This window comes from Pseudoliparis swirei, chromosome 1, assembly GCF_029220125.1.
Source record: "Pseudoliparis swirei isolate HS2019 ecotype Mariana Trench chromosome 1, NWPU_hadal_v1, whole genome shotgun sequence".
Taxonomy (NCBI): domain Eukaryota; kingdom Metazoa; phylum Chordata; class Actinopteri; order Perciformes; family Liparidae; genus Pseudoliparis; species Pseudoliparis swirei.
The window spans coordinates 3,617,378-3,632,187 of record NC_079388.1 but is presented as its reverse complement, the minus strand read 5'-3'; the positions used below and the strand labels follow the sequence as shown (position 1 = coordinate 3,632,187).

Genomic DNA, 14,810 nt, shown 5'->3' with positions numbered 1-14,810 from the left:
TGTGTGTGGGAGTGTGCGCGGTTGTGTCTGTGTGTATGTGTGTGTATGTGTCTGTGTGCATGTGTGTGTCTGTGTGAGTGTCTATGTGTCTCTGTGCGTGTGGGTGTGTGTAAGTGTATGTGTGTGATTGTGTGTGTCTGTGTGTGTGTGTGTGTGTGTGTGTGTGTGTGCGAGTGTCTGTGTGTCTCTGTGTGTGTGAGTGTGTGTGAGAGAGAGAGAGATAAGAGAGAGAGTGAGATGAGAGGGAAGAGAGGGAAAAGAGAACGAAAAGAGAGAGATAAGAGAGGGAGTGAAAGAGAGAGAGAGAGAGTAGAGATTGCTGGATAGAGGTTGAGTTTCATGAGATCTGGTATTTATTTCGTCTGTTTTGATTCTCTGAGACACATTTTTATCTCGCCTCCTCCCTCTCACTCCAGCTCCTCACACACTCGACACATACTCGACACACACTCGTCCTCCTGTGCCAAATACCTTCCATTCCGAAAACACCCCAATGATATCATCATCATCATCAACATCATCATCATCATCATCCCCCCTGATGCTCCTCTAAGTTTCACAGGTGCGTTCGTGGGCAGCTCGTCTCGCTCTGCTCCGACACAACACGACGTGCCTGTGACTCCTCCCCCTGTGACTCCTCCCCCTCTGACTCCTCCACCCTCTGGATCAGGGGACGCGCTGATGCTCTGCAGCTGCTGCGGGCCTAATGGACCGACCGAGGAGAGCGTTGCCAGGTCTGGTTTATGTTGGCCCCCGATCAGGATCCGCAGCTCCCCCGTCAGAAGCCTTTTCCCGGAGCTCTGACCCCTCGCTGAGCACAAATAATATGCATTCTGATGAAAGTCTCACGGCCTGGATAACATTTATTTGGCAAATATGTGATGGCTTAAGTAAGTTTGTAGTTTCTATGGAAGGCTCCAGTCAGACACTTGAAAGCTCACAGCGCCACCCTGTGGTAGGACTCACACTTTGCGTTGCAAACACACGATACAGCAACAAGTATGAGGACGTGTACTTGGTCTGGGGGTCATTTATTCAAACAGTTATAATATTTAGACAACAGTGAGCAGTTTAGGAGGCGTTCACTGTTTCCACGTGAGAGTCGTGCTCCTGTGCACAAAGTGAGGTCCAGAAAGACGAAGGTTTCCCAGTAAGAGCGGCGCTGACCAGAACCACACTCACATGTACTCCAGGGTTAGATGTAGGACAAACATGCCTTCTGTAGCCGACTGTCAGCGGCATCTTTAATGTCTGAGCGCCATTGAATGCACCATGTAAGGACTTGCCACCGATATGTTTTTGTTAAAGCTGCAGTGGGTCGATCACACGTCTCAATAGCTGTATATTAAACTTATTCATGCGGTTCACAGGAAGCGGCAGATCGTACGTTGCAGGTCAAAAGGTCAGTTGTGAAATCTGAGTCAGAATTGGTCTGAACTTAGTTGAAAAAAAACCATTTTAGATGCCGAGGCCTCGTAACCTATACTCACGCTTTTCAACCAAAATGTAACCCATTTCTAGCTTTGTGGGTTTCTATATGCAGGGACTCATTCTACCCTGTAAACCACCCCGTGGAAGCTCGTTGGGCTTCAGTGGTCTGAGCGCCACACACTCCAGCCTCTGAGCTGCGACCTCCGGTTACTTCGGGCTGTCGATGTCATCGTAGTCGTCCTCGGGTGCAGAGTCTCGGTCGGGGCTCACGGGGGAGTAGACGGGGCCCTCGTCTTCGTCGCCTACAGCGATCGGACGGTAACAGAGGTCAGGAAAGGTTACAGATCAAGTGTCATATCCGTTCGCCGACAGTTACCTGAATTCTGCAGGTCGGTGTTTTGCCCGCGGTTCAGTTGACCTTCGGCGTAGACGAGCTTTGAGGGGTCACGGGGGTCACTGACGACAGAAGACTGGGCCGGGCCTGGATCTGTCCTTTGAGAGGGGAACATGTTCTGATGACATTTACCTTTCATCTTTCTTAGTAGTAGTTCAGGGAGGGACTGTACAAAAAGATGAACCGTACATTTAAAAAAGCTAAATTAGTATCAATAAATTAGTCATTTAAGATAAGAGATAAGATATATACTTTATTAATCCCCAAGGGGAAATTAGTTCTCTGCATTTAACCCATCCTTAGTTATTAAGGAGCAGTGGGCTGCAGTGATGCGCCCGGGAAGCAACTGGGGGTTCAGTGCCTTGCTCAAGGACACTTCGACTTGCAACTAATGGGGAGAGCTGGGATCGAACCGACAACCTTGGGGTTGCAGGACAACCCCCTTACCCCACTGAGCTACAGCCGCCCCAATCTTGAAGGAACAGTTTAGTTAATTAACTCTCTTGCATAGAGTTACGGGAGACAACTGGAGCGAACGCATGTCATGTTTGTCAAATATGAAGCAACATTTAGCCAGAGCTGCCAACTTTTCAAAAAACCTTGGAGTGAGATTTTGTCGGGGGTGACCAAAATGTTGCCGCGCACGCAGCCACACACGTTGGTGGCTCAAATATCAGGAAATTTGAATTAATGTGGCGTTGTACCCATGTTGTCCCCATGTTGTCCCCATGTTGTACCCATGTTGTACCCTGCATTCTGGCCTGGCAAAGTTATTTTACGAGGCATCTTTGCTACCTTAAAGAATTAAAATGTTTTTTAATAACTCTACTCTCATGTACAAAAATATGCCTAATTCTATTGCACAAATTTCCTGTCTTTATGTTAAATTCTTTAGAATACATCTTACTTGTTCAAAGTGCTGTTTGGAAACATTTTTAGAGGGTCCTTTTCCTAGGCCTGCAAATAAAGTGATAAATGCTATGTGGGCAGCCTTAATAAACAATGCTCTGATGTGTTGAGCATGCAGTATACCAAGAGGTTAACACGGTGCTCTCCTGCTGCTTGTTATGACAGCTGAGTTTACATCACCACACAAAATCACACGCACAAACACAACAAATTATTTCAAGATTTAAAGTTTAAGAGAGTGAGACCTTAATTGAACCACATGTCATTAACAGGGCTCTCAAGTTTTGAAGACAGGCAAGAGTGACATAACTATCCAGGATGCTTTATTTTCATTGGTTGCTGGATTAAATCTTACCCAGATATAACATGTTTTTTTTCTGATTGGCTGTTGTGGAGCCCTTTTTTTATTTTTATTGGCTGATAAGTGGCTCCTCACAGCAGAACTCCAAGGGAGCGCTTGATTCCTCCATCGTGAGGGCAGCGCGGCTCATGTTGGCGCGCTGCGGCACATTAAAACATTAAATAGCCGAGAGTTGTTTCAGCGTGAGAAATACGATGTGCGGCGGGAGTGCGGGGTAAATAGGATGTCTATGCAGCGAATAGGTTTATAGATGCGCTCCTTAGCGCCATCTATCGTCGCGGAGTTTGAAAAGAAACCAACGCGCCTCGGCCCAAAATCAGAATTTCTTTTGCCGTGAGAAATTGGTTGTGTGGCGTGAGTGCGTGTGAAAACATGCAAAAGCGTGTGTCACACGGCGAAACCGTGAGAGTTGGTAGCTCTGATTTAGCGCCATGTTAGCTTAACTTAGCATGTAGCTTATAGTAACACACATGTAAACAGCGAGTAAACTAAACACACCGGCTGGCTGTAGCTTCATATTAAGTGTGCAGACAGGAGAGTTTTCCTAATTCCTATGCTTTTAATATTGTAACACAATGCTAGCTGCTGTCCTTGTGCTAGCTGCTGTCCTTATGCTAGCTGCTGCTTATACAACTAATTAAAACATGTTGTATCCAGTTCCATAGTTTGGTTTCCATGGTAACTTAGTGGAAGGGAAGTATGAGTGTGGTGACCTGCGATGACCTGGACGTAGCCGTGGTTCGTGTCCCCGGAGGAGGTGCTGGAGGTGTCCAATGAGTCCACCGAGGTCTTTGACACTCTGGCATAGTGAGCCGCCGCCGGGTTACAGCTTGTAAAGGCTCCCATCACCTCCTCTGTGGGTTCAGGAGCTGGGAAATAAATAATTGATATTTAACATTAACAACTTCTTCTATACATATATATATATATATATATATATATATATATATATATATATATATATATAAGAAATGCACAATATATACAAAGTATTACAGTATTTGAGAAGTGTTTCTGTCTTTCTGTGACTCACGTTCCTCCCAGAGGCTGTTGGGACCTGAAGGCCTCATCAAAGGCTCTGCTCTGTTCCTCTGAGAGTCTGGAGACCAAAGGATGCACACGGTTTAATCACAAGCCATCCTTCAAGCATGCAGTGCAAACACTGATCTCCAACGACCACACACACACACACACATACACACACACACGCAGGGCAGATGCAACCGCTAAATGCAGCGACGCTGAGAACATCTCGACAGCGGCAAAGACGAGAAACATGAGAAACACACGAGGATGAACACAAAAGGAATCAGAAGAAAGAAGCTCACTCCGAAAGGTCGACAGCGGGGCCGGCGGCTCACTGCTCGCCTCGTACTGCTCGTAGTCCGTCTCTCCTGAGGCGCTGTGAGCTCGACTCAGCTGGGTCCAGAAGTGCCGGGGATTGGAGAGGACTACAACAAAACTAAAACAATTTAATTCCATGTGAACGCTTCTCACTACGATGCATCTACATGAACATATGTAAGATCTTAAAAAGAAAAGCACAAGCTGTCATATTCTTCATCATATCATATTCTTGTGGGTGTTGGGCCACTGACCTTCAGGCGGCAGTGGTTCGGCAGTGACCTTGACGAGGTCGACGGCGCCTCGGTAGCTGTTGTGATGAAGTTCGGAGGTCGGTGGTCGAGGGCTGGAGCGAGTCTGCTGGAAACAGAGCGCTGTGGACGCAGTTCACCAAGGATGGAGGTTATTATGGGCTGTCGGGTCAGAAGAATACTGAAGAGGTGGGTTCATGTGCTGTGCTTCGAAAAACTGGAATACGGTCTGTTGTTGTTGGTCGTTGAGATTTAACACCTTTATAAAGACAAAGAAATACTCTTCTTTGAACAATAATTTGTGTCTGTATCTGGGGTTTTTCCAACAGAAAAGCCAATTAACTGCTCACTTTTACATAAAGCTGGATATATATGTATATACAAATATTTCAGAAAAAAAGATTTAAATGCTCCTCTATCTCCCGAATTAAAGAAATAAAGGCCAACCTGTCTGTAGCATTAGAAAGTATCCTGAAGAAAAGTTGCGCAACATATTTTCATTTCCTTAAATCTCATGTAGAGAACAAGCTGTCTGAGCCCGCGTGATAATCCCAACTAGTGTTTGACTGATGGAGTTCACATCCTTCTAGATTCCAGGAGTGATCGTTAAGGTGTCCAGACAAGAGGAGTGAGACTGGAGTGAGACTGGAGTGAGACTGGAGTGAGACTGGAGTGAGACTGGAATGAGTCTCGGGCGAGCAGAACCAACCGGGCCGCCTCCGGTAGCGGCAGCAGAGCACCGAGTTCACGAGGAGGACCACGAGGAGGATGAGAGCCAGAGTGATGGAGCTGAGGAGCTCTGGAGACGGGAGCAGGACGGCGTCAGCAGGGAGGACCGAGGCGGCGCCTAAAAGAACAAATACACCTCATTCTCCTTCTTTCTGGTATTATTAGAGCTACATTGGTTGGTTGTGTTTGTCTGAACGCCACCGAGACGTCCTACTTAACCTCTTACATACGTGAAATGATATTTAAAGTTATATTTATTAACATTGGAGGGTATCTGTATATTTTAAATGAGATGAAAAGATGAAATATTTACCAGTCGTCCAACTGGTCAAACCAGTGGTGGTGGTGGTGGTGGTGGTGGTGGTGGTGGTGGTGGTGGTGGTGGTGGTGGCTGCTGGAAACCCGAGAGAACCTGCAGCACAACAATGTTATATGTCAACTTCAACACAATCTGGATGTGAGCATTATTCACTTTGTTTTATTTACACACGCAGACTGAGCTCCAGATGAATGACGTACACGACCGGTCAAAAGTTTGGGGTCACCCAGACCATGTGGTGTTTTCCATGAAAACTCACTTTTATTTATTAAATGAATTGAAAATGAATATAAAATATAGTCAAGACATTGACGAGGTTATAAATAATGATTTTTATTGTAAATATTAATGTTGTTCTTCTTATGGCTCCAAGGAAGGCCAGTTTTATAGCTTCTCTCACCAGCATAACTGTTTTCAACTGCACTCACATAGAAAAGGGTTTTCTACCCCTCCGCTAGACTTCTAATGCTCATTTAATGCTTCATTTAATGTTATCTTCATTGATAAAAACAGAGCTTTACTTTGAAAAATAAGGACATTTCTACGTTTTTTTTTCTTTTTCTAAGTGACCCCAAACTTTTGAACGGTAGTGTAGTTATTTTAGAAATCATATGATTCTGTAAACACTTAACAGCACGCAAAAACATTCAGGGATAATGACGTTGGGAATAAAATATTGTCCCCTTAGAGATTGTTTTTGAAAGAAAGCGGATTAAATATGAAGGAAACTGATTATCTGACCATGACTCTAGTCTAAAAAAAATAAAGAGAATAAGTGTTGTTGTTTATTTGTAAAGTTTTTTCATCGTAGCTAAATCAAACCTATAATTATTATTTTGACTTTCACATCATAAATGTGTCAATCTTGGAATATTTAAAGGTATCTGTATATCAACAGCTGTTTATTCATTGGAGAAAAAGGTCAAATAATGAAATGAAAAGACCTCAAAATATACTGTGACATACATCTGTATTAAATGAATAAAATAGATGCTCACAGCTGCTTTAATTATTTTAAAAGAAGCCGAAAACTAACGATATGATGTAATGTTTCAGCCAAACCTCTGAGCCCCGACGTCGGGCCTCGTCGCCGCGGTGCCGCTCACCTTCACAGACGACCCCGGACGCCTTGGAGGACACGCATAGGTGCGTTTGGTTGACGTACTCCGTGCACTGCCACAGGGTCCGCGCGTTGCCGTCGCATTCATAGAACCACAGCGGCCCGGCGCCGAGGGCGAGCGGGGGAAGGAACTGGGAGAACTTCTGCGGCTCGGCGCCGCACCGCAGCATGGAGCACACCGCGGCGGCCATGTTCCTGTTCCAGCAGTTATCGCACACGGAGCCCCAGAGGCCGTGGCGGTGGACCTCCACTCGGCCGGAGCACCGGTCCAGACCGCCCGTCAGCCGGACGGCCCTCATCTCTGCACAGACGCAGGAGGGAGAGGGACATAGAGATGCGTGACACTCGGTCTATGTTGAGAGAATGACCTTTAGGACTTTGGGGTCATGAGGTCATGATTCTATCAACCCGAGGGTCGTTTCCATGTGTCACCTCCACGAGTCACAGTACGTCCAGCGCTCTGCTCTGTTCCACATGGAATATCTTAACTATATGAGTTTTGGTTTTATTCATGCTGCGATTTAGTTTTTTGGTTTTTTATATTGTCTGTCACTGTTTTATGTTGTATTGTCTGAAACTTTGTGTGGCGTGCTACTGCTGCTGTCTTGGCCAGGACACTCTTGTAAAGGAGATTTTTAATCTCAATGAGGCATTTCCTGGTTAAATAAATGTAAAATTAAAATTAAATATTGTCATAGTTTTCCAGAGACCTTTGGCCAGGCATTCTTTTCCCCAGAGGATAAACCCCCCACTCTGGTGGTCCACTATCGTTTCTTCTAGCGCAGGGGTCAGGAACCTTTTTGACTGGGAGAGCCATAAAAGCCAAATATTTCTAAATATATTTAATTGAGAACCATATAGTATTTTTAACGTATAATGAATTAAATATGTCTTGCTTTTAATGCGACTTCTGGTGCTGCATGATGCTACGGAGGGGGGGCAGGTGACTTTTTTTTGCTCCGCGCCGGCATCGGAGCTCTGCGGCGCGCGAGACGGCGAGCCGAGAAGTGTTAACGTGACACGTAGAGACAGAAATGACATGCTGTTGTGTAGATACGATCAATAACACACGGCTGTTTAGTTTAATAAAAGAACAAAGACGTCTTTAAGAAAGGGACCTTAAATTACTTCTGCTGTAATCTGTCAAAATTGTCTGGGAGCCATATGCCGTCACCGGAAGAGCCATAGGTTCCCGACCCCTGCTCTAGCTCCACCGTGAGGTTCTCATGTGTGGTTTTCAATGAAACGCCTCGAAGGACTACTCCCTCTGGAGATCTGCTCCTCCGTGTCATCAAGTAGCTCATAGTATATTTAACTATACCATACAATGTTAATGATTTGGGTTATGACCAAATACCTGGAATTAGACTAGATTATAATGTATTCATCCTCAAGGGGACATTTCTTGATGCAGCAGCAAAACATAAAAATAAAACAATACAACAAATTAAATTAAATAGCAGGAATTATGACATTTAAGATTTAAATAATAAAGGAAATGAAAATGTCAAAATTAAAGTGTTTACAGTGTCTCTAAAGTATAAAGTGACAGCGGTGCGAAGTTTATTGATGAAAAGTTTGAGGAGGATCTGGCCAGAGGAGATTTATTATAACGTCTAATAGCAGGAATGTTCTCCTGTATCAGGAATGTTCTCCTGTATCTGGAATGTTCTCCTGTGTCTGGAATGTTCTCCTGTATCTGGAATGTTCTCCTGTATCAGGAATGTTCTCCTGTATCTGGAATGTTCTCCTGTATCAGGAATGTTATCATGAATGTTCTCCAGAATCAGGAATGTTCTCCTGTATCAGGAATGTTCTCCTGTATCTGGAATGTTATCATGAATGTTCTCCGGTATCATGAATGTTCTCCTGTATCAGGAATGTTCTCCTGTATCAGGAATGTTCTCCTGTATCTGGAATGTTCTCCGGTCTCGGTCCTAGTGACAGCGGTGCTGAAGCATTCTGTTAGACTTGTATCTTCGTTAGATTTGTTTTATGACGTTGTTACCCGAGCAGACGACCCCGGCGTCCTCCTTGTGTCCGCAGTCGGGCTCGCCCCGTGCGGCCGGGCAGGCCCACAGGTTCTCCTCGGTGCCGGTACAGTTCAGCTCGTCCAGGTGGACCGGCCCCCGACCCGGGGGGAAGGAGCCGCCCTGGCCCGTCACACTGAGGGCGGAGCCGCAGCCGAGCTGGGCGCACACCACGTGGGCGTCCCGCAGGTCCCACCGGTCGTCGCACACGGTGCCCCACCTCCCGTCTCTCCACAGCTCCACCCGCCCGGCGCAGCGGTCCGGCCCTCCGGCCAGCCGCGCCGCCTGCTGGCCTGAGCCGGAGCACACAAGTACAAGGTCTACTTCTGCCACTGATGAAGGGCCGAGGCAGCCCGGGAAGAGCCTTATGACAGTTTATTCGACAGGATTTACAGCAATTGAATCAAAGAATAATGCAAATAAGTATCTAACTTTTATCAGTGAATATAAAAGGTCCATTAGGAGCCTAATCAATAAAGAAAATAGCATCTGATTGGACTGATAACCTAGAAAGGCTTTATTTATTTATTATATGTATCCCTATGTACACATACACACAATTGTGCAGTGGTGAAATAAGTATTATATATCTTTGTCAGTTAAAGTATACACAAATAATGTAGAAATAAAGTAAAAGCAGTAAAAAGTCATCTGTTCAAAATATTAAGTGAAAGTACAGTAGGCTACTCATGATACAAAACGTCCCATTTCATAATGATAATTCGATATACAGCTTCAGTCCTACGTTGTTGTTTTTTACAGTTAGTTTCCTGTTTTAGTTGAAAATCCTCTCATCTTGTCTTCACTTCCTGACTTCGTTTCTTTCCACCTGGTGCTCATCAGCCCCGCCATAATGAGTTTCACCTGCTGCTCATTAGCCCCACCATAATGAGTTTCACCTGCTGCTCATTAGCCCCGCCATAATGAGTTTCACCTGTTGCTCATCAACCTTCACCTGCCCCTCGTTATCTCAATCCTTTCATGTGTATTTCTCTGGGTATTAAAGTACTGCATCTTATCTTATCTGCATGTGGGTTGTTCCTGTTTGTAAACCTTTAAAATTCTGCGAGAAATTGGTCAAAACAGACACTTAAAAGACTTAAAATTCCAGCATATTATGTGTAAAGTATACACATATAGAATTGAATAGATCGGATTCAATGTCACCGATATCCGATGGTGCTGGTATCAGTACCCGTGCATTCAATCTAAATACACCAGGAAAAGATGGCGCTAATGAGGCACAGGTGACAAAATATTATATTAAATATGTATATTAAAAGAAACCTCACCACAAATTGCCTCAGCGATCACTGTGCAGTTCCCCCCCACCCTCTGGGAACAGTTCTGCAAGCGACCGTCTCGGTACGAGCAGTCGTGGAAGCAGCGGGCATCGGGAGGGGAGCCGGTTCCCTTCACACGGTAGACGCTGCCGCAGCCCAGGTCCCGGCACACCTGTTCAACCAGCACATCTGGAGAGTCTGCCGGCAAAGCCACCGCAGCACCGCTCCGGTTTCCACGCATCCTCAGCGTCCAGCGGCATTTAACAGAGAGGCTGTGGATGTAAGGGTCACCTGAGGAGATAAGGGTGTAAGGGTCACCTGAGGGTGTAAGGGTCACCTGAGGACATAAGGGTGTAAGGGTCACCTGAGGGTGTAAGGGTCACCTGAGAACATATGGGTGTAAGGGTCACCTGAGGACATAAGGGTGTAAGGGTCACCTGAGGGTGTAAGGGTCACCTGAGGACATAAGGGTGTAAGGGTCACCTGAGGACATAAGGGTGTAAGGGTCACCTGAGGACATAAGGGTGTAAGGGTCACCTGAGGGTGTAAGGGTCACCTGAGGACTGAGAACCAGAAAATTACTTATGTGGTGATCATTCCAGCAAAAGACACACAGACTCTATTTCGGTACTCTGAATGTAAAGGGCTTTGAACTGAACTGTTTCCAGTGTGAAGTGCAGGAACACACAGTGGAACACACAGTGGAACACACACACACACACAGTGGAACACACACAGTGGAACACACAGTGGAACACACACACAGTGGAATACACACAGTGGAGCACACACACACACAGTGGAACACACACAGTGGAGCACACACACACACACACACAGTAGAACACACAGTGGAACACACAGTGGAACACACACACACACACAGTGGAACACACACACACACACAGTAGAACACACAGTGGAACACACAGTGGAACACACACACACACACACAGTGGAACACACACACACAGTGGAACACACAGTGGAACACACACACAGTGGAATACACACAGTGGAACACACACACACACACAGTGGAACACACACACACAGTGGAACACACACACACAGTGGAACACACACACACAGTGGAACACACAGTGGAACACACACACAGTGGAATACACACAGTGGAACACACAGTGGAACATACACACAGTGGAACACACACAGTGGAGCACACACACACAGTGGAACACACACAGTGGAGCACACACACACACACACAGTAGAACACACAGTGGAACACACAGTGGAACACACACACACACACAGTGGAACACACACACACAGTGGAACACACACACACACAGTGGAACACACAGTGGAACACACACACAGTGGAATACACACAGTGGAACACACACAGTGGAGCACACACACACAGTGGAACACACACAGTGGAGCACACACACACACACACAGTAGAACACACAGTGGAACACACACAGTGGAGCACACACACACACACACACCAGCAGCAGCAGCAGCACTCGTCTACGTGGGAGAGAAACGGTTTCTCTCTCCTCGTTGTTTTTGCACCTGCACATTTCAAGTGGCACGTCTTCAGCCCACATCCTGTGACGGGAGGAGCACCAACACTCATCACCATGCATTACAGTTTTTCTCAATTGATTACACACAAAAACTGGAACTTATAGCACAATGACCACAACCTGTAACTCATGTGCCAACTCCCTAAACCAAGTCTGCTAAACTATAAGCACAATTATCTGCTTTAGACACAGATTTCAATTGTTAACCACACTTTCTTCAAAACACTAAACACCATCCTCTCTACTTGGCACACTTCATCAATGCCAAAACCTCCTCGTGTCCAGACAGAACACACTGCTGTTCAATTGGCAAAACTTCCATTTCTACGGCTGTTGTGCAATTTGGAATCAAGGCTCTAGCAATATAAGGACCACAGGTGACCTCCTGATTTGAAGAAGAATGGATGAAAACATGGAAGGCAGAGGAGACCAGAGAGGCAGAGGAGTATTTTCTTTGTGCTTTTTTATTTACACTTTTCTCTCTTTTTTTGTTGACTGTTGTGGTCTATTTTCTATTGTTTGTTCTGTGAAAAAATTATAAAAAAGAAAGAAACATTTTTGTTGTATATTTGTGTGTTGTTTTATATTTTGAGTTAAAACATTATACATTTACAATATTTTACAACAGGAGAAAGCGTACAGTACCACTGGACATGAAAAGGCATAATGCTCCTGATAACGCCTTCATGCTGGTGTTTTCCCATTTCATCGTCGTGTTTTCCATTGAGCACATCGGTGTTCAGAATGTCCACTCATATAATGGGCTGTGTTTGTCATTTGAAAACAAAATACCCTTTTGAGGTGACATAACACTGTTTTGAAAGCAAAGTTGCATTTTGCAGGAGATATAAAGGGTTTAGCATTTTGTGTGAGTGGTTTTGGGATTTGTGTTTAGAGTTTTGAGAAAATGAGGCATGCTTTCAAAACATGTGTTTAAGCAATCGAGAAAAACTGTAAACACATTTACATCACAGAAAGAACGGTAGCTCACTGCTGGATTCCTCTCGTCTCCTCCCTCCTGTGCTGTTCCCCTCTGCGGTCCTCTGGACATCAGAGGGCTCGGTGTGAGAAGACGAGGTCAGCACAGCTGGGATGAAGAAAAGACTCGTTGAAAAGACTCGCTAACGTGCAGCGTCAGAGTCCCTGAGGCATCGGGCCTGTACCGCGTGTTGGCCACAGGCCCGATGATGAAGAACCACATGACCTCATGTCTGACTTTTGGGTTTCAGCCGGCGGATAGATGTGGTTAGAGGTCAGAGGTCAGAGAACCCAAGAAAGCAGAAGTATCAAACACGATGAGGTTTGCTCTGTTGTCACTAGAGGAGTGAGAGGACTGCAATACACATCAGTGTGGAGTCGGCTTGTGGAAATAACTATTTGTTTTGGGGTTTTGTGTCACGTTGTAACAACTCAGAGTTTATATAGTTTTGAATGAAGTGTTTGCTTTACCTATACATGCGAGATGTTTTCATTTTGTTCCTCTATTTTTGTGTGTAGAGTTTCAAAAAAGAAGGCCCCAGTGTCAGAAATTGTGTTTAAATGTGTTTAAGCAATCGAGAAGAACTGTAACATCCATTTCATCTTTTTATTTGACGTCAGAGCATTTTCTAAAGCTTTTGTAAACTTTCAAACCTACACATAAGATATAATTGGACCAAAAGATACAGAAGCTCCTGCTTTTCTTCAGAAATACTCTGAATACGGAAAAGCTTCACGAGACTGTTGCTGGTGTTCTTGTGCGTGTCGTTGGTGGTGCTTCTTCTACGATTTTCTATCACTGATATATATTTCAACATATTTCAGTTTCAGTATGATTCCAATTAAAATGTATACGCGCATAATTTACACATTTGAAAAAATAGCATTAAACACAAATGCAAGTTTATAAAACCAAAAGAAATGCGATTTTGTTTTGGTTTAGTTTAACTCAAACAGTTTGAGAATCATTTGTACATATCAGGTTTATAAATATATAAACACAATACCTTGACACAGACAGCTGAGCAGCAACTTTAGAACCAGCGTCATGCTGCAGGCCGAGAGGGGGAACCGCTTCTCTTGTCTCTTTTCTGCTGAGCCTCTTGGCGCCGAGTGTGGCTTCCTCTTGTTCCCTCCGTATTTGATAGACAGAATTTCCCATTTACCGCATGCTTCATGACAGGAAGTGAAGTCTGTGGCGTCACTGATACATTATCAGGACTCGACCACCTTCAAGATGCCGAGGCCTGGAAGATCAGAAGCACATTGTGCTAATTATGTAATACTTTAACTGGAGGTTTAAAAGATTCATGAATTCTAATTATATGCTAAATAATGTATGCTGCCAAGCAATTGGTGTTGTTAGATTGAGATCAGAGGGAAATATCCATATTTACACTCTTCTAACTGTGTATTGCAACTGCTGGACAGCAAGATAAATAAAGTAAAATATTATGTTATATGTCTGGTGATTTAAAACCTAATTTCACCAGGGGGGGGGGGGGGGAGACAAAGCTTCAAGTGGTCGAGTATTATTTGACGAAAATACTCATTGGGCTGTTATTACTGATTGGGCTGTTAGGTACAAAACATAGCAGACTGTATACACTGGGATATTCTCCAAGTAGGTGAAGCAATGAGTTGGAAAGGTGAATAAAGGTAATTATATTTGTTTTCACGTTATAACACATTGACTATGAGGAGAAAAAAATACATAAATACTGTCTACAGTATGTATTTTCTGGGGGGAAAGCATATAACTGCATAAACATATTTGCATATTTGCATATATATATGTGTGTGTGTGTGTGTATATATATATATATATATATATTGATATATATACACGCATTGTTTATTTATATATATATATTTATTTATTCAAATACAAAACTTTTGATATCAAACATGATTCGGTTTTAAAAGTTGTGTAAAACTGAAGGAAGTATAAATGTGTTTTTATTGCGCATTTTGAGAGCAAATATTTTTGATTTGTAGCAACACATTTTAGTTTCATAAGCAAAACTAACAAAACATTTACTTACAAACGAGAAAGTTGCTCTCAAAACATATTTTGTAGTTTGCTTACTAATAAAGACACA

General features: G+C 44.2%; 1 protein-coding gene across 2 annotated transcripts; it reads right to left on the bottom strand.

Annotated features, from left to right (window-relative positions):
- Positions 1-1,012: 1,012 nt before the first annotated feature.
- LOC130195942 (T-cell differentiation antigen CD6-like) lies at positions 1,013-13,811 on the bottom strand. Of its 2 annotated transcripts, none has more exons than XM_056417756.1 (13): positions 13,716-13,811; positions 12,722-12,817; positions 10,181-10,462; positions 8,867-9,181; positions 6,845-7,159; positions 5,733-5,831; positions 5,400-5,537; positions 4,694-4,813; positions 4,424-4,546; positions 4,129-4,194; positions 3,809-3,964; positions 1,808-1,918; positions 1,013-1,733 (listed from the first exon to the last, which is right to left on the bottom strand). In XM_056417756.1, exons 1-13 carry the CDS (start codon positions 13,756-13,758, stop codon positions 1,639-1,641), a joined length of 1,959 nt encoding a protein of 652 aa, XP_056273731.1. In that variant the 5' UTR covers positions 13,759-13,811; the 3' UTR covers positions 1,013-1,638. The 2 variants fall into 2 exon arrangements, with proteins under 2 accessions (XP_056273731.1, XP_056273739.1); XM_056417764.1 differs by having other exon boundaries at positions 1,645-1,733; positions 3,819-3,964.
- Between the last annotated feature and the right edge of the window lie 999 nt (positions 13,812-14,810).